Raw genomic sequence first — 19,890 nt, forward strand, 5'->3', positions numbered from 1 at the left:
GACATTTAGGCTCTTTCCATGATTTGGCTATTGTAGAAAGTGCTGCTATGAACATTGGGGTACATGTGCTCCTGCGCATCAGCACTTCTGTATCCCTTGGGTAGATCCCCAGCAGTGCTATTGCTGGGTCATAAGGGAGTTCTATCGATAGTTTTTTGAGGAACCTCCACACTGTTTTCCAGAGCAGCCACACCAGTTTACATTCCCATCAACAGTGTAGGAGGGTGCCCGTTTCTCCACATCCTTGCCAGCATCTATATAGTCTCTTGATTTGTTCATTTTAGCCTCTATGACTAGTGTGAAGTGGTATCTCATTGTGGTTTTGATTTGTATTTCCCTGATAATGAGTGACGATGAGCATCATTTCATGTGTCTATTGGCCATCTGGATGTCCTCTTTGGAGAAGTGTCAATTCATGTCTTCTGCCCATTTCTTCACTGGATTATTCATTTTTCAGGTGTGGAGTTTGGTGAGTTCCTTGTAGATTTTGGATACTAGCCCTTTATCTCACATGCCATTTGCCACTATCTTTTCCTATTCTGTCGGTTGCCTATTAGTTTTTTTGATCGTTTCCTTTGCATTTCAGAATTTACATCTTTTTTAAAACAAGTTTTATACAATTTCTTCATAGTTTCAATATTTTTGTTGTATAGACCATTCAGGAACATGTGCTTAAAAAATCTTTCCTTCCCATTCTATGAATCTAGGATATCCATAGTTTTAGCTCTAAAACATAATTACAGTATACCAAAAATAAAATTATAGGAGTCTTACTAACGAACAAAGATGCAAAAATATTAAATAATTAGTAGTAAATTGGATTCTGCAGTATATGAAGAGATGAATACCTTTTGTCTATTTAGGTTTATCACAGGAATATAAAGATACATCAGCTTTACAGAATCTAAGAATAAGATTCACTACATTAACAGATTAAAGTTACATAAAAGTGATCATCTCAAAGACGACTAAAAAAGAATTCAATAAAAATTCCACATCTATAAACACCCTTAGTAAGTTAGGAATATATATCTTGATAAACGTGAGCTATCAGACTCTATGGCAAACTTCGGATTTAATGGTACAACATTAAAGGCAATCCCATTCAAGTTTGGAAAAAAAAGATTGCGAGTATCAATATGGTACTAGAGGTGTTAAGCAATGCAGTAAGAAAAAATGCAGTATAAATTTTGAAATGGCATAGGAAAATGGTCATTATTTATACCACATCTTTTATATGCATTTATCAGCTGATGGACATTTGGGCTTTTTCCACAGTTGAGCTATTGTTGATAATACTATGGACATGAGGGTGCATGTACCCCTTTGAAGCTGTATTTTTGTATCCTTTGGGCATCCTTGGGACTAGAAGGGAGATAAAAGTTATTAAAATGCATTAAATACTAATTAAGTGCCAGGAGTTGTGCTCAGTACTCTATATTATTTAATTTAGTATTTAAAATACCTCTGTTTTAAAAATAGATGAGGAATTTGACATTAAGAGTAGAAAAGTATTGTGCCTAAAGTCACTTAGCTACTAACTAGGAGAGAGATGTGTTTTTTTTTAAGTTTATTTATTTTTTTTTTAGTAATCTCTACACCCAACATGAGGCTTGAACTCATGACTCCAAGGTCAAGAACTGCATGCTCTTCCAACTGAGCCAGCCAGGTGCCCAGAGAGACAGGTTTTGAACCAGTTCCAGAACATGAGCTTTCAATCACTCCATTACTTAAAAAAATTTTTTTTTTACATTTATTTATTTTTGAGGGACAGAGCTAAAGCGGAGGAGGGGCAGAAAGAGAAGGAGACACAGAATCTGAAGCAGGCTCTAGGCTCGGAGCAAATATTCAGCACAGAGCCCGATGTGGGACTCGAACCCACAAACTGTGAGATCATGACTTGAGCCAAAATCGGATGCCTAACAGACCAAGCCACCCAGGTGCCCCTGAATCACTCCATTACTGAAGTGAGGTCACTGATGGGCACGTTTTGAAGACAAGGATGTAAGAAGCAAGAAGAGCAGGTGTAACTGAGACCATTCTCAGAAAATGAGATTTCAAAAAACTTTTTATTATGAAAAAAATTCAAACACATATTAAGTTATATAAATAGAAAAATGAACCCCCATGTGCCCATCATCCAGCTTCAACAACTATCAATTCAGAGCCAGTCTTATTTCACCTAAAACTCCTCTTCCCCTTTTAAGCAAATTTCTCACATTTTATAATTTTACCTGTAAACTGTTTATAAATTTTTTAATGTCTATTTATTTTTGAGAGAGAGAGAGAGAGAGAGAGAGGGAGAGCGCACACACAGGGGAGAGGCAGAGAGAGAGGGAGACACAGAATCTGAAGCAAGCTCCAGGCTCCAAGCTGTCAGCACAGAGCCTGATACAGGGATTGAACTCACAAACTATGAGATCATGACCTAAGCTGGAGTTGGCCACTTAACCCAGGGCACCCAGGTACCCCTGCAGTTGCTTCTTTTAAGAAGAGTAATAAGAATTTTTCAAAAGTTCTTTTCTCTTCCATAAAATATAATGTCTATTCCAGGGTCAGTTATTTTACTTGTTCATCTTCATCCTCCTCTTTTGTGTTCCTGGTTTCCCTCTAGTACACTTAAAAATATGAGTAAAAGGGGCTCCTTGGTGGCTCAGTCGGTTAAGCGCTGACTTCGGCTCAGGTCATGATCTTGTGGTTGGTGAGTTCAAGCCCTGTGTCAGGCTCGGTGCTGACAGCTCAGAGCCTGGAGCCTGCTTTGGATTCTGTGTCTCCCTCTCTCTCTGCTCCTCCCCTGCTCGTGCTCTGTCTCTCTCTCACACACAAAAATAAAATGAACATTAAAAAAGTAAAAAATTAAGAAAAACGTAAGTAAAAGAATAGTTTAATGATTATAGGTTGGTTTTGTTTCCTTTGGTTAATTTTGTTTCCCCAATAGGCCACTCTCCTGAATGGGAACATGGAAGCACAAGCTCTATGTAGGCAGGTAGTACGTGTTATTTGATGGGCCTCACCCTCAAGTACACAAGGAAAATGAAAGCACATTTGAGTCCCTTAAAAGTTGAAATAACGTGGGTTTTATAAGACCCATATCAGAAGCCTTAGCCTTCTGAGACAGTTGTTAAGTTTCTTTAGAAAGTGGTTCCCTTTTTGAGACTGGAAGGCAAATACAATTGTCATTACTATATGTATGCTATAGGGGTGGCAGGATGGGACAGAGGGCCAATTATAGCCCATGTTGTTTTATGGACAGTTTTTCAATTAAATACCACTCCTACTTTCCATACCTGCCGATGCTAGCTAGCTTGGAGCTATCATTGAGTTCTACCAGGAAGAATAGATTTGCACTGAAGCTTTCACTACTCTGGTTTGTCTATCAATATAATCTAGGGGCACCTGGGTGATTCAGTCAAGTGTCTGACTCTTGGTTTTGGCTCAGGCCATGATCTTACACTCTGTGAGTTCAAGCCCCACACCAGGCTCTGTGCTGACAGCGCAGAGCCTGCTTGGAATTCTGTTTTCCTCTCTCTCTCTGCCCTTCCCCCGCTCACTCTCTCAAAATAAATAAATAGACATTTAAAAAGCATATAATCTATCTACTTTCAGCCTTCTAAAAACTCATCAACATCTTGGCTACTGATGGTTCATCCTTTGCCACGGTTCCTAGGCATTTATTTCCTGTTTGTACTTCTTTATAGTCATTTGATGAAGCTTCTCAATGTTCTTCTTAAACTGGATGCCCAAAAGTGAATACAGTACCTCAGATAACATTTCATACTTCCTGAAGGAAAGATTGACTGACCATTCAAATATCAGCATTTATAGCAGCTACTCTACCAGTTTAGCTGCCCCAGCATTTACACTGACTCTCTATTGCCTCTATCTTGTGAGAACCTGAGCAGAGAACTACATTCTCTCGCTCTCTGGAGGACCCCCCCCCCCACTCCTCCACTCTAGATACCTGTATGGTCCTGCTCTAATCTGCACTGAGGTTCTCTAGGCCTGCTATTCAGCTATCATCCTAGGACTTCCTTTCATTTGCTTCCATGTTTCCTGGCTTCCATGTCTTCTTTCTTAGTTTACTTTCTTGGTTTGCTTGAGTATACACATTAGGAGCTTCTTAAGAGAGGATGCAGGATGAATAAAATTTTTTTGAGTCTTTATACATATGGATGTTTCTTTTTTAATTTTTAAAATATTTTTTATTTTTGAGAGACAGACAGAGACAGTGTGATCAGGGGAGGGTCAGAGAGAGAGAGAGAATTCGAAGTAGCCTCCAGGCTCTGAGCTAGCTGTCGGCACAGAGCCTGATGTGTGGCTTGAACCCACAAACTGTGAGATCATGACCTGAGCCAAAGCCGGATGCTTAACCAACTGAGCCACCCAGGTGCCCCATGGATATTTCCTTATACTTAAATTTTATCAACAATTTCACTAGATTTAGAATTGTAGGTTGGAAACAGTTTTCTGGCACACATTTGAAGGCATTAATATTTACCTTCTGCTGTTGTTGTTGAGGAGGCCAATGCTATTCTGGTTTTTGATCCTCATTCAAGTTAGTTAACATACAGTGTAGTATTGGTTTCAGAAGTAGAACCCAGTGATTTATCACTTCCATATCACACCCAGTGCTCATCCCAAAAAGTGCCATCCTTAATGCGCATCATCCATTTAGCCCATTTCCTACCCACCTCTCCTCTACCAATCCTCAGTTTGTTCTCTCTCTTTAACAGTCTCTTGGGGCACTTGGGTGGCTCAGTCAGTTGGGCGTCCAACTTCGGCCTAGGTCATGGTCTCACAGTCCATGGGTTCGAGACCCGTGTTGGGCCTGCTTCAGATTCTGTGTCTCCCTCTCTCTCTGCCCCTCCCCTGCTCACTCTCTGCCTCTCTCACTCTCAAAATAAAGACATTAAAAAAATTAAAAAAAATTAAAAATCTCTTAAGGTTTGCCTCCCTGTTTTATTTTTTCTTCCCTTTCTCTATTTTCATCTATTGCATTTCTTAAATTCCACATATGAGTGAAATCAGATGATAACTGCCTTTATCTGACTGACTTGTTTCACTTAGCATAATATGCTCTAATCCCATCCATGTTGTTGCAAATGGCAAGACTTCATTCTTTTTGATCACCGAGTAATATTAGATTCTATACATATACCATATTTTCTTTATTCCTCAGTTGATGGATATTTGGGCTCTTTCCATAATTTGGACATTTTATTTTTAATTTTATAATTTCTTCTTATGTGGTCAATCTGCCTTGTTAAGCAGGACTTCTCATGTGTTTTAATTTTGCCTCCTCAGGGGGACAGCAAGTATAGCAGGAAGAGCATTGATTCTGAAAAGTTATGCCTTGATGGATAGATGAGATGATTAAGTAAAATTACATATGTAAAACATCTGGCACATATTGATGCACGGCCCCCTTTATACACTTGAGTGCTGCACCCAGAACTTATACATCCATGTGATTCTCACAACATCTGGCACATACTGGGCACGTGATAGATTTTCAATAAATACAACTTGATGACTTAATGAGTCATAAACTTGTGTTTGCCATTATTTTTCTGTAGGATTTTATTTATGATATTTATCTTTACTGTCTCAATTTTCATATTTGTCAAATGGACTTGCTTATGGTCATGGATATAGTGAGGCTACAATAAGTGAATGATGAATATTTTAAAAAGTTAAAATCACTCTCACAGATGTCAAGTATTATGACTGACCTTCAGAGAGGTAAACAAGTAGGTGAAACTTCTTCGGCATATGGGAGACATCCTGTTTTGAAAACAAGCCTAAGCTAAATGACCTAACTTAGTGCCTAATGATAGATGTTCCTAATACAGTCAGAGGCATATTTGCCATGTCACCTTCCTGAATTCTCAAATGTGGCTGTCTTCCTCATTAAGAAGCCAGGAAATGTCCCTTTATTTCAAATGCTAAAAATTATGCAGATAGTAGTAAAAGAGAAAGATAGTGGATACTAGCTTCTGGTCTCAAAGCTAAGTGAACTTTCCTAATTTTCTAAAGCCCCACTTACTAAATTCAAAGGATTTAGGAAAAGAACTGTGGTATTTCCCATAATAAATAATGGAGAAGAGGCAGTTTATACTTCAGATATTAATGAGAAATGCAAAGAAAGAAAAAGCATTTTTGAATTTTGAGAGTCTAAGCAAAGAGTAAAAATAAAAAAGTCATGGAATTAAGTATAGGCAGCACTGAAATTGCTCAGTTATGCAAAAAAGTATATCTAACAAGAATAAGGACAACCTGTATAGGATAGCATGGAAATTAGTCTTCAGTTTAAACTTCTGTTATCAAAGCTATCATTATCTATTGAGTGCTTTCCCAATTTCATTTCTTAGAAGCAGGATCTCTACTTTTCAACTGAAAACTTACAGACAAATGCGAAGCTGCTCTTTCTGAAGTGAAAACATCATAATGAAGGGGCCAGAATAAAACTCACTTGATCTCAAATTCCCCTGTGGCAGACTTCTCTAAGGAAACAGTTTTAAAATAATCAGTTTATGTAAGGTGTTCTATTAGTCCAAGTAAAGTTTTATTACAGTATCCATGAGTAAAACAGGTTATGAGAAAATAAAAATGTGTCAATCTCTAAAGCTGGATCCTTGATCTGTTCCAGTACCACTAATCAGAGCATCCAATCTTAAACAAAGTGTGACCATCCTTTATAATAGAAGCATAAACTAGAGAAGAGACTCCCTTGTCAATTGGCTCTGTTCTTTTTTGCTTCCAACATTAGTAAATGGCATACTCAAACTGCTTGAGTCTTCCAAACAACTAAATTCCAAGTTGGAAATGCTAGCTACTGCTATGGAAGGAAGAAAAACATGTCTACTTGTAAAGAAGCAGAAAAATGTCTTCAACTTACCCAGACCACAAGGATATTCAAGAGATGGTCCAAGTGTGTCCGTTTAAATGTAGTCTTTCCACAGTTCTGCATTAATTTGGTGTCTGGTCCTAAGTGAAACAGGGAGACTAGCTCTTAGAATCACTGAATATACTCAAAGGATTGAAATTGGATTGAAATATACCTTTATGATCACCTAATCAAAACTCTTGCCAAACCAGGGGTTAAGTCCTGGAGAAAGGGCCATAGTTGGTGCCAATAACTTAAAAAATAGTTTTGTTTCTAAGGATAATCACAACTCTTTCTGCAAAGTGCACCAATGCTGACCCCCCTTTTTGTAGTACCTCAGACAGTCTAGTTTTTCATTGATGAGTTAAGTCAGAAAAGGAGCCACAAGCAACTTTCTTTTTTAGTTTTTATTTTAATTCCAGTTAGTTAACATACTGTGTTTTATTAGCTGCAGGTGTACAATATAATAATTCAATACTAGGAGCCACAATCTTCATTCTCAACATCATCTGATTTAGTTAGCTTAGAAAAGAAATTTTATGATAAACAGATCTCTACCTTCTTTTGAGGAAACCCACTGCTGGGCTAGGCTCTATTTCAAGTTTCTACTTGTGAAAGGGAGAATGGAAAAGGCAAGGGCAGTGACTTCTTCTGAGATGAAAGCTGGGATTTTTCTGGGGCTGAGAGACAGAGGCTGTATTTTCTCATGACAGGGCAGACGGTAAGTAGAAGTAAAGAGGTTTTAGTGGCCACTGGGACTAGAGCTGAATATTACTGACCAAATCATAAGCAGTTTAGAAGAAAGTGTAAGTAGCAATTTCTCTGGTCTTTACCATCTGATTGCTATTCTTACATGTACTCTAATAAAGAAGTTTCATTAATGTTTACACATGGGGGAGCTAGAACTTCCCTGATAATGCAGGGGAATACTGAGAATGCAGGGCATAAGCTATACCATTCTTTCCTCTTAAGTATTTCTTAAAGGGCTTGAAGCCATGAGAAGTTTCGCTCAGAGCCAGACAGCTACATGGGACAGAATCTCCCAAGGGTCCTTAAAAAGAATGACCCTACCTCAAGTTTCAAGAAGGATGTGGTGGGGTGCCTGGGTGGCTCAGTTGGTTGGGCTTCCAACTGCAGTTCAGGTCATGATCTCACAGTTCATGAGTTCGAGCCCTGCATCGGGCTCTGTGCTGACAGCTCAGAGCCTGAAGCCTGCTTCAGATTCTGTGTCTCCCTTTCCTTCCCCTTTCTCCATTCACACTCTGTCTTTCTCTCTCAAAAATAAAGAGTTTTTTTAAAAAAAAAAACCTTAAAAATCATTTAAAAATAAAAAAGAAGGATGTGGTGATTACAGTTGAACCTGGGCATCATGTATCAGGAAAAGCAACTAAATTCTGCACTGAATACCTCAAGATGCTCTTAAGTGGTTATCAGTTCTCTTCTGCTCTGAGTTTCCCAAAGCCCCGCAAGATTTTTTCTACCACGTCAACCAAGAGTCAGAGAGAAACCTTAACTAAATTTGTGCTGGCTGGCAACCTCACTGCTATTATTTTAGGAAAAAACCTTCTGCTGAAAAATGAGCTTTTAATGAATGACAATGTACTGGGGTAGCAGCTGAAGTACAGTGAGTAAAATAAGTGTACTTCAAATCTTTTGGGTTTGGAACTAGTCAGCTTAGAAGCTACCACTACAGCTCTAGAACCAATGAAAAAAGTTCCACTAAAACCTCTGTGGACTCTTATGCTTCTCTCTAGGGCTTGGATCCCATTATTTTCCACAAAAGGGAAGCATCTAGAATCCCCATGTCTAGGAGTGAATTCTCTAGAAGGAGAGCTCTGAGCTGAATAGTATTCACTGTGGCAAACCTTCCCGGATGCTATCTTCAGTGTTCTGTTTGCTTATATGGTTGTTGTCATCAATTCCCACTGTTACCAAGTACACAGGTTAGCACAGAAGCTTCCTCCATTTTCCTGAACCACAGAATAACCCAAGAAAATCCCTCACTAAGCATACGGGATTAAAGTTCTAAATGACATCTCAAGAGGGGCCACTTCTAATAATCCACACTGCTTTTTCTCTGGCATGAATCCCTCACACTTTATATTCTTCTCCATAACGAGCACTACGTGTATTCTCTCCTGGGAGTGATATACCCTCTCCTGTCACATGTTTCCCTTTCACATCTAATTCCATGTGTATTCTTTCTATGTGTGTACCTTCTCTTGTGCCCAGATATGATTGGAAAGACTTATAAATGTCCTGTGCTTTTGCAACACAAAGAGTTCCTTTAACAACAGCAGAGCTAATGAATTGGCAGCTTGTTGCTCAGGGAAAAATTGTTCTTTTTCTAAGAAGAAATTGTCTTCTTAAATCTTTCATCCATCCATCTACCTACCTCCCTTTCTATCTGTCTCAAAGCCATAGTGTTCTGATATATATCTCAGTCCCATGTTGACATTTTGGAAAATGAATAAGCACAAATTGGTTGTGAATGGAATCCAGCAGAATGGGGGTCTGCTGTGGCTCTAAGGAGACATACCAGTATAAATCACCAGGCCAAAGCACCAATCCGTATTTCTGATGATGCAGCCTCGGAGTAGCAGCTTTTCATGGTCCAGGATGTAGTTTTTTCCCTTATAAGTCAGTATTCCCGTGAATTTGTCCAACTTGTTATTGGGAGACTCACACGTCACTTTTCCTGAAGAAAAATGAAGGAGTAAGAGTCCTGGCTCTATAATCTCAGGCCTTTCCTAACAGGACAGATGAAGGTTTAATACACAAGAGAAAAGAACCTCCCTCTTTCAAAATACATACACATCTTTTTCCTAACCTCTCTCAGCTGTTGCCCATTTCTTACTAGGTCCCTTTAGAAAGGCAGACAAAGGTTTCTGGGAATCAAAGAAGAGTAATTCTCTATGTGACATTTGTCATTCGGAGAAAGAAAAACCCACATGATAACTTACCACCATCAGTACTGCCAGGTGGTATGAGCTCTGAATCTGAAGAGATTTAAAAACTACTTAAAGTAAATCTAGTATTTTTCTCAAAATGGAAATAATTTGGCTTTTTCCTGGTTACTAAAATAAAATATATCCTTTGTAAATATGTATACAATACTACAAGGAGACAGGAGAAGGTAAAATTGCCTAGAGATAAGTACTGTTAATCTTTTGAAGTACATCCTTTCAACTTTTTCTATGCATGTACTCATAAACATAGGTTTCCAAAAATAAGCTTATGTTATACACACACACACACACACACATATATATACATACAGCCTATGACAATTGTTTTCTCTCACTGATTAAACATGTTGTGGATATTTTTCCATGTGTCTAAATATCAAGTTGCATATTGTTCTTACTAAGTTATGTAGAATTCACTGCATGGATGTGCCATCCTTTATTTAACCAGTCCTCTATGGATACAAATCTGGGTGGGCGAGTGTCTTCCTAACTCACCATCAAAGGCAGACAGCAGCTCCAGGTTATCTTCCAAGTTACTGGTGACTGGGAGGGCGTGCTTCACTTTCAGGTTGGTTTCACTAGAGCAAACGACACACAGTCACCAGAGCACAGGCCACACACACACCAGCAACCTAAGTCAAGTTTCTCCTGCTTTTTCTTGGGATTGCAGGAGACAGATATTGCCAATAGAGCTTGGGCTATAGGTCTGAGCTCTAAGAGCCACCCCCACTGTTCTCTCTCCAGGGCAATACTGGGGTGGATGGCTCCACAAGGGAGCTGAGCATTAGCCCACTCCCTCCCCTGTTTCTCTGCTCTCATTCCCTGCCGTACACCAGCACTATTTTAGCCAATCCATGAACCCCTGCTGGTCAGGTGCTCTACATGAAGCTGAAGAGACATCACAGAACAACTTAAAGGTGGTGCCTGCTCCCTTCCAGAATAAGGAGCAGGTCCTTTTAAGAAGTTTGCACATACTTCCAAGTAAACATACTTCTCACTTCATAAATATTTATAAGACCCTTGAAGGAATCCCAACGAACCATTTGCTGATCTAGGAATGCATAGACACAGAAACAAAAATGGAAGCCACATTTCAGAAAGCTTGTGGGCACCAAGAGGAATAGCTGTAAGAATGCCACTGACACAAAACTGCACAGGACAAGCTCCTGAAGACGGCCTCTATCCTCCTAAGACCTTAGCTTTTGCACGTTAATGAATTTCTAATTAAAATCCTTTACAGAACGTGGCATTTTATCAGTAAATAATTACCTCCATATTCATCCTCCCCATGCCCCAAACCTTGGAGCTCTATTCTGAAAGTTTACTGCTCTGTTAACCGCTTTCCTGCCACTCAGCATCACTGAATTTATTTGTGCAGATACAGAGTTTATTTGTTCAGATTCTGCACCCAGTGGGTGCGAGATTATTGCTGTTAAGAGCTCAGTTTTAAATTGGAAATCCCAAGGATCTGGTCTCCTATTTTCTCTTATCTGGCTCTTTCTAGCATCTCTGGCACTTCCATCTGAGAATAAAATTCCTTCCCTGCACCATGCTCTCCCTCAGTGAGAAATTACTCTAAGCTAGGTCAATGGTCTTAAAATGACCATCAGGAAGGAACACTTACCCATCCAGTTCTGCTGTTTCTATATAGGTCAGACTGTAAGGCTCACTGCTAGAGAGTAATAGTATATCAGCCTGTGGTCAGGAAAGTCAAAGAAGATAGAGAAAGCAGGAAGGCAGACTTTTAATATTACAGTGTAAAAAAAGCAATTACCCCAGAAACAGATGTTCATCCTAAGAATTTTACAGATATTTGGTTTACTTTCTTTGTCCAGGATCCCCCGCTGCTACCACACACCCTCTCCTAAAGCTAATCATACTTGATCTGTAGCTATGGTGAGAGACAGACAAAAACAAACTTCCTACAGGAGCCGTTGATTTCCGGATGCACAATGAAGCAGACAGAGGTCACCAAAAGCAGTGGCAGCAGAGGTGCTAAGAAAGTTCCTCTATACCCGCTCAAGCCAAAATAGAAAAAGTCACATTGAAAAGAGGTACTCACTGTGACAGGCTGATTATTTCTTAGTTTTAGTATATCTCCAACTTGAATATTCATCCATTTGTCCTCCTTTATCCTGTAAGAAAATATGCCTTGAATGCCTGCCCTGGGAATTTCCCCCACAGCCCTGCTTTGACAGTCAAGAAAAGAAAAAAAAAAAAAAAAAGTGGAGATGAAGTCAAGGCTTATAGAAGAACCAAAGTGGTTTGTGATGCATCCTTGTTACAATCAACAATGGGGCCCATTTCTCTTGGCTTCAGGTTTATAAGGATTTTCTAAAATCCTTTAAAATCATATATAGTCATACATGCCCCTAATTATTCTTTAACTAAAAGTAATATATGCATAAGGTAAAAAAAATAGTTCAAATAATAAATAAGCATGTAAAAGGAAAAATTCTCTCTCCCCAGATTTTAGTTTTGCTTCTCAAGGTAACAAATGTGAGTAATTTTTTTATATTTGTTTCTAGAAAATATCAATGCAAATGATACAACATATACATTTAAAAGTTATACACTAGAGGGGCGTCTAGGTGGCTTAGTCGGTTAAGTGTCCGACTTCAGCTCAGGTCATGATCTCACGGTTTGTGAGTTTGAACCCTGCATCAGACTCTGTGCTGACAGCTCAGAGTCTTGAACCTGCTTTGGATTCTGTGTCTCCCTCGATCTCTGCCCCTCCCTCACTCATGGTGTGTGTGTGTGTGTGTGTGTGTGTGTGTGTGTGTCTCAAAAAAAAAACATTAAAAAAATAAAGTTATACATTAGATACATAATTTGCTACACTTTGCATGTTTCATGTAATTACATATCTTGCAGAGCACTTATAGAAGATGTGGCTTGTTCTTTTTGATAGCTAAAATGTATCTTGTCATATGGTTGTACCAATTTTATTTACTTACATTACAATTGGATTACTTTTGACCCCTCAAATCCTCACTTCCCACAAAAGGCAGCTGGCAGTAGGAGCAGATTCTACACTACTACTGGCTCTTTTCCCTCCTCTTTTTTGTACCTCAATTTCCCCAATTGGATCCAGCCCATAAATCCTTCCTTTCTGATAAAGGACTAAGCAAGATATACACAATACCACAAGAATTTTGGAAATACGAGCTACCTCTTTGTAACAGTTCTGTTAGGCCAAGTACCCAAAGAGCTGGCAAAGAGAAGGCACACCTGAATGCCATTCTACACCTTAACGCCGTTCTATGTTTCACCTTTGAATGAAGCCTTGTTATTTGCAGGCATGACATACATCACCACTCCGCCAGAGCGTAGGTTTTCCAGAACACCCTTTCTGGGAAGATAATTTCTTTGAGAAGGGCTGAGTTTCTTTTATCAAAAAAAAAAAAGTCCATTTTTATAAATTCACTCTGTTAGATAATCTTCTTCCACTTCCTGAGTTATATTTCTTTTTTTGGAAAAAAAAAAGTTTGTTTACTTTGAGAGAGAGAGAGAGTGAGCAAGTGTGAGCATGAGCAGGGTTGGGGCAGAGAGAGAGAGAATCCTAAGCAGGCTCTGTACTATCAGTGCAGAGCCTATCTCGAGGCTCAAACTTTGAGATCATGACCTGAGCTGAAATCAAGAGTCAGACACTTAACCAACTGGGCCACCAAGGCGCCCCCTCTGGGTTATATTTCTTTAAATCTTATTCCAAATTAAATTTTCTCTGTATGTTATAAATGTAACTCCTTGTTATAAAACCATTGTTTATATATCCTTGTATCTCCCTCCTTTGGTTTCTTTAAAAAAAAAATAAAAATTTTTTAACGTTTTTTTATTCAGTTTTGAGAGATAGAAACAGAGCGCGAGTTGGGGCGGGGGGGAGGTGGGCAGAGAGAGAGGGAGTCACAGAATTTGAAGCAGGCTCCAGGCTATGAGCTGTCAACACAGAGCCCAATGTGGCACTCAAACTCACAAACCATGAGATCATGACCTGAGCTGAGGTTGGATGCTTAACTGACTGTCTTGTCTGTCTTGTCTGTCTTCTTTCCTATAGATATTGCACCGACACCAACCCCCTACTCGGGACCTTTCGACTGGGGTGCGTGGGCTGGTGCCCCACAAAAGTTTGTCTATCTTTCTCTGGAGGGTTGGGGGTCAGAGAGTAGAGGACTCTCCCCTAAGAATCTGTAACATTGTGAGGTGTGGGATCCAAATTTATAACTCCTCAAAATTAGGTCTCAGCAGGTGATCTCCTTGAGTTACCTGGCAGAAGCAAACACAAAACCCCTCAAAAGGGTACAACCTCAATTTAGAACATTTAGAATTCTCATAAAGTTCTACCAACAATGTCCTTGTATCCAAAGTTATTATTGAGAAATGAAAATGACAGAAATCACAACTTGCAAAACAGACAAACTTTTTCAATAGCAGCTCTACTCAAAACCATGTGTTTTAGAAAAGGAAAGCTACTTTCTGAAATATAGACTGTTTCAATGGCCAGCTGCACTGAATGTTAAACACTAGCTTATAAAGTCTAACCAAGGCCCTGTTGTGACCATCCACGCTAAAACCATTCTATGGTAAATTCATTTCCAATAGTCTTTTGAAACTCAAGTGTTCAAATTACTTGGAGAGTTCATTTGATTAAATCTATTTGGTCAGCAACTCCTTAGCCTTGCAAATTTCTAATACACTCAGTCTTGTCTTTTCTTTTAACTTCTAGTAACTTTCTTCCTTTCTTTAAAATTTTTAAATTATTATTTTAATGCTTATTTATTTATTTTGAGAGAGAAAAAAAAGAGCATGCACATGCTCAGTGTGAAGCAGGACTCAATCTCAGGACTGAGAGATCACGACTTGAGCCAGTATCGAGTCAAACACTTAACCAACTGAGCCACCCAGGTGCCCCTTAAATTTTCCTTTTAATCACAATTGTCTTTTTTGGTGGTATCTTATGAGAGGTGTCAACAGACCAAAACACTTGAGGAAATAATCCACCATGAGTAAGAATCAGCAGACTTAATAAATAACAGGATTAAATGCTCAACAACTTCACATAATAGAATTTTATATGATTAAAATTATAGCTCCTGGGTATTCTGTTAAGGCCAATGTGAAAAAGACTGGACTTCAGTTTTGAATTCCTTCAAGTTTGTACTAATTTGCAATCATGCTACTGCACACATTGGTCATTTTTTTCTTTCATACAACTTCTATTTGTCTAATTCTTCCTTATCCTTTAAAGCCTAGCACAGATATTACCATATTACCTCCTCTAGAAAGTCTTCCTTGATTTCTTTAAGCAGTTATGATTATAAATTTTTATTAATTCCTATAACTTTTTGTATCGCTTATGATAGTCTCCATATTTTGCTTTATATAGGAATTATGTCTACCTCACTGCTTTCCTGCCAAAAGTAAACTGCTCAAATTTTGTAGGACATCATTAAATATAAACATTTACCTATTGACAACACTTTAGATAGCTATGACCACACACCATAGCAATGGGGTCAAAACCAAAACTTTATTTAGATTGTTAACAAAAAAATCAAAGACTATTTAGTAGAATGGCCAATAAGCTATGCCAGAATCCATTGATGTTCTAATGACAGATATCTATCTCCATACTGACCACTGCACCAATAATAATCACTGTATGTCATAAATTGTTAATGGCCTTAATACATGTTATTTCATTTTCATATTTGCAACAACCCTCTAAGGTAGAGAATATTATATTATCTCCACTTTATAGATAGGAAATGTTAGGTCTAGAGAGGTCTGATGTCACATGGCAAATTCAGGATATACTAGCTCTAGAAACAAATTTTCTTTTCACTGTGTTGAATTACCTTTCCAAAGCACTCAGCACATCAAAGCTTTAGCAAGGACAACGTTCACCCAGAGCTGGTCCTATCTAAACTGATTTCCCTATAACTTACCTGCCATTCATCAGCACCATTACAGAACGGTTGTTGACTTGATTGTCATTTTGGTGCCTTTCCTAAAATTACACAAGAAAATATTCAGAAAATGGGCATAGAGCAAATTGTATGTAGAAGGTTAATATTTTAATATTTTGAAATATTACCCAATGTAGTTCTCCTTATTTATAATTTTTCTTTACCTCCCAAAGCCTTTCTATCATTAAAACCAGGGTAAGAGGCTGATTATCTCAGAGAAGTTGGGGGAAAAGGTCAGAAAAAGAACTAAGGGAGAAGAGACAAAACCTTAGCTTAAAAAAAATTTTTTTTAATGTTTTAAATTTATTTTTGAGACAGAGACACACAGAGCATGAGCGGGGGAGGGTCAGAGAGAGGGAAACACAGATCAGAAGCAGGCTCCAGGCTCCAAGCTGTCAGCACAGAGCCCAATGCGGGGCTCGAACCCATGAATTGTGAGATCATGACCTGAGCTGAAGTTGGCTGCCCAACCAACTGAGCCACCCAGGCGCCCCCAAATCTTGGCTTTAAATATCAAAAGCCAAAGCAAGGGGGAATAAGAACAAACAAGTAAGTCAAAAGCCATAGAGGAGAGAATGAAAAATGATGGACAGGACTAGAGTCTCACACACCTTGATAGGTGCAGGGGAAGTTAAGAATTTTCAAGCTTTCCCCCACCACAGTCAACACACAGAAGCTTCTACAGTAGATGCAATATAGAAACAGCAAGCAAAGATCTTCTATTCAGAGACCAAATAGAAGGGGGACAAATACAGAGCATGTACTGATGCTCACATGAACCTTCTACTCCCAGTTGAGACCACTCCCTGGGAAAATGGCAGGACTATGAAGAGGGCAGAGAGAATCTTGAATTTGTCAGAATGCTTATCCTAAAGAAACTGAGTTCCAACCCAGAAGTAACTGGGTTATTCCGAATTGGCAAATTTAGTTTTCAGCTCTCAATTAAAAAGGTACGGGATGGTGAGGTGGTAGTTGTGAGTTATACTGAGTTCAGTTATAGAGAAATAAAGTTACTTTTTTTGCACATCTGAATTGTGACTAAAATTTCAACCACCATTGCTAATTCTGGGTTTAAAACAGTTGCAGAGTTAAAAGGCTAAAGAAACACACTGTTTGCAAAGTTTTGTCTAAAAATCTATTCTGGCAAAATCAGAAGGACTCTCTTAGGGAAGCTGAAGGCAGGTCAACAGGTCTGACTTTCCAAATCCCACTAGCAGACATGGTACTGGGGTAGTATGCTGACCATTCTGGCTGCAAGGAGCAAGGGGGATGCCAAGCAGCACTCACTGGAAGCCAGTTTCTCTCTCCAACGCCAGGAAAGGAATGGGCCTCTGTTTATGTCGTGAGGTGTTCTAAAACCAAAGAGTTACTAGCTGAGCATCCCTGATAGAAGTGAAAGTTGGAAAGGGAAATAGGGAGAGCTAGAGAGGAGAAGAGGAATGTGGAAAGGGGAAAAGAAAAATAAGAACAGGACAGTGAGGGAAGGGTGGATGGAGAGAAAGGGAAGAGGAATATAAAACTGGGAGAAGGAAGAACGATAAGAACAAACTTGGAGAAACCCAAGTGAAGGAAACGGGTTATTAGGGAGTCTGGAAAAGGGGCTAAATAGTGGCAGTGGAAGACAGAGAAAGGCCTTGCACTGCCCCTTTCTGGCCATCCACAGACTACCAATCTTAGGCTAAGGGAATTACATTTTCTTCTGGGGTGGATAAGGAAGCAAGGAAAGGAAACATCTCTGTCCACTCAGTGCTCCTTCCTAGCACTAGGTAGTTCTGGGAAGCCCTTTTTGCCCCTGGCCAGACTAGGTACAGTGAAGGAGTAGAGGCCCAGGAAACTATTTCACCATGTCATCGATGGCATCCTTCACTGCTGTTATGGACAGCACCACCATCAGGGGGATCACAGTTGTGTACCATGCCAAGGAGGAGATCTGGGGAATCAACTGTGAGAGGGAAGGGGGGAGAAACTTGGGTCAGAAAGCTCAAAGGACAATGTATTTCCCCCAGCAGCACTCCCACCACATTCACCCCCACAGATTCATAATCAACTCAACTATCCTAGTTGTTTTCCACTGTTGTGGAAATGTAAGTAATATAATATAGAAGTAAATATAAATAAATATCCCCCACGGAAGGACGAAAAGAAGAGGATATGGTAAGTTGTCACCTATCTGTCCTGAACTTCACTACTTTTGTCTTGATTGCAAAGGGCTATCTCTTCTCTGATAATGAAGGTTCTGGTGAGAGCCAGAGGGGCTGGGAGATAAAAGTGAACATAGGAAAATCACATCCCCTCCCTTATCCCTCAGCACAAGGGGAAATCAGATAATCTGTTCCTCTCTCCCAATTCGGGCCAATCCACCCTGCTGTGCTTCCTTGTCCTGTGTTTGTATTCTTCTTCTGTTTTAAACCATCCTCTTTTCTCAGAATTCCTGTCTGTTAGCTTCATATCGGGGAGGCTGGGACAACAAATGAGGAATGGGGTTGTAGCCATGGTTGGGGTGAAGAGTCTGTGGCCTCCTATGGTCAAGTTGAAGGGTGATCATGCAGCCATGATGAGAGAACTCCCATTCCATGGGATTCAGTGACCTTGTCTCCTTCCTCTTGTAGAGACTTGTTTTCATCCTGACTAATCCTGACCACAGCTACTCTACAGGACCAGCCTGACATTCCAGCCCATTCATTTGCTAGTTATCCAAAAAGACATTTCTCAGTTTAGGGGGCGGGAAGAACTGATTACACAATCAGACCCATGAGATACCAATAAAATGCTCTGTGGAAAAAAGCCCCCAAAGTCAATACCTGTAGGAACAGCAAAACGAGGAAATATGCATTTGCAAGTCTCTGGAATTGTTCAAATAGGTTTAGGGGCAAGAAGTTAAAGACATTATATCTTGAGGTCTTGATGGTATTGTTCTACAAGTAAAAGAAAACAAGCTTAATTAGAGGAAAGGACCCCACCTCCTAATCTTAACAAAAATGACCAAAACCAGGAAACAGGAAAAAGCCAGAGTTCCTCCACCATGGGGTGAGTGGGAAGGAGGTAACATGTGTTTGTCCCCTACTTTTCTTTGAGACCTAGCGATGCAAAAAAGATAAGGCTGATGAACATGGGATTATTTTGAGGCACAGAATTCCTTATTGATGTTATTAATAATAATAATTTAAAAATCAACAATAAAACATTTATTGAATATTTACTACATGCGAGGCACTATTCTAAGCATTTTGTATTTAACAGTTTCTTTAATCCTCACAACAAACCTCAGGAGAGTGCCATATGATCACTTTTTGAAGATGAGGAAATTGAGGCACCGACGTGAAGTTATTTGCACAAGACCACATAGTTGGTGACTTGGGACTATGCTGTCCCCTGAGTCCTAGTCCATTTGTATAGCCATCCAAATGTCTTTTTGGTTTTTTAATTTATTTTTGAGAGACAGAGAGAGACAGTGCAAGAAGGGGAGGGTCAGAGAGAGAGGGAGGTACAGAATCTGAAGCAGGCTCCAGGCTCTGAGCTAGCTGTCAGCACAGAGCCCAACGCAGGGCTCGAACCCACAAACCGTGAGATCATGACCTTAGCTGAAGGTGGACGCTCAACCAACTGAGCCACCCAGGCGCCCCCCCAAATGTCTTCCTTTCATAGAATTAGAGATCCTTTAGTGTCATCTTATGTGTGACCCTCTGGTCCTTAGCCCTAAAAGGCAAGTCTGCCATTTGTATAGACCTCTCTAATGAAGTTTTTCTAAGCCTGGCAAATTCTGCTTGGTGTGCCTTTACATACTGCTTTCAATGCTGAAAGATGTCAAAGGCCAATAGCAAATTACTCTTAATCTTAGCCCACCGAAGGTTCCTACAGTGGTCCCAATGGGAAGTCACTTGCCTTTTAATTGTCCTGAGAGAGTGTGAATAGTTTTGGTTTACATCTGAGCTATGATTTTGCTGTGTGAAAATGGGAACTTGCTCTCTCCTCAATCCTGATCTCAGGATGTTGAAAGGACCATCTTACTTTCTACCTGTGGGTCTTCAATCATGTGACTTAAAGATGTCAGAGCTTGAATAAAATAGCT

General features: G+C 39.6%; 1 protein-coding gene across 1 annotated transcript in view; it reads right to left on the reverse strand.

The window, feature by feature from the left end:
- Nucleotides 1-19,890, reverse strand: part of LOC115276725 (phospholipid-transporting ATPase FetA-like) — a 106,399-nt gene that overhangs the window by 36,548 nt on the left and 49,961 nt on the right. Inside the window, exons 4-11 of the mRNA XM_029920812.1 lie at nt 18,623-18,736; nt 17,665-17,763; nt 15,801-15,862; nt 11,918-11,990; nt 11,480-11,550; nt 10,351-10,433; nt 9,426-9,584; nt 6,899-6,987 (exon numbers count right to left, since the gene is read on the reverse strand). Of these exons, the coding sequence (XP_029776672.1) occupies nt 6,899-6,987; nt 9,426-9,584; nt 10,351-10,433; nt 11,480-11,550; nt 11,918-11,990; nt 15,801-15,862; nt 17,665-17,763; nt 18,623-18,736 (750 nt within the window). The remainder of the gene's footprint in view (nt 1-6,898; nt 6,988-9,425; nt 9,585-10,350; nt 10,434-11,479; nt 11,551-11,917; nt 11,991-15,800; nt 15,863-17,664; nt 17,764-18,622; nt 18,737-19,890) is intronic.

Source organism: Suricata suricatta, chromosome 13, assembly GCF_006229205.1.
Source record: "Suricata suricatta isolate VVHF042 chromosome 13, meerkat_22Aug2017_6uvM2_HiC, whole genome shotgun sequence".
NCBI lineage: Eukaryota > Metazoa > Chordata > Mammalia > Carnivora > Herpestidae > Suricata > Suricata suricatta.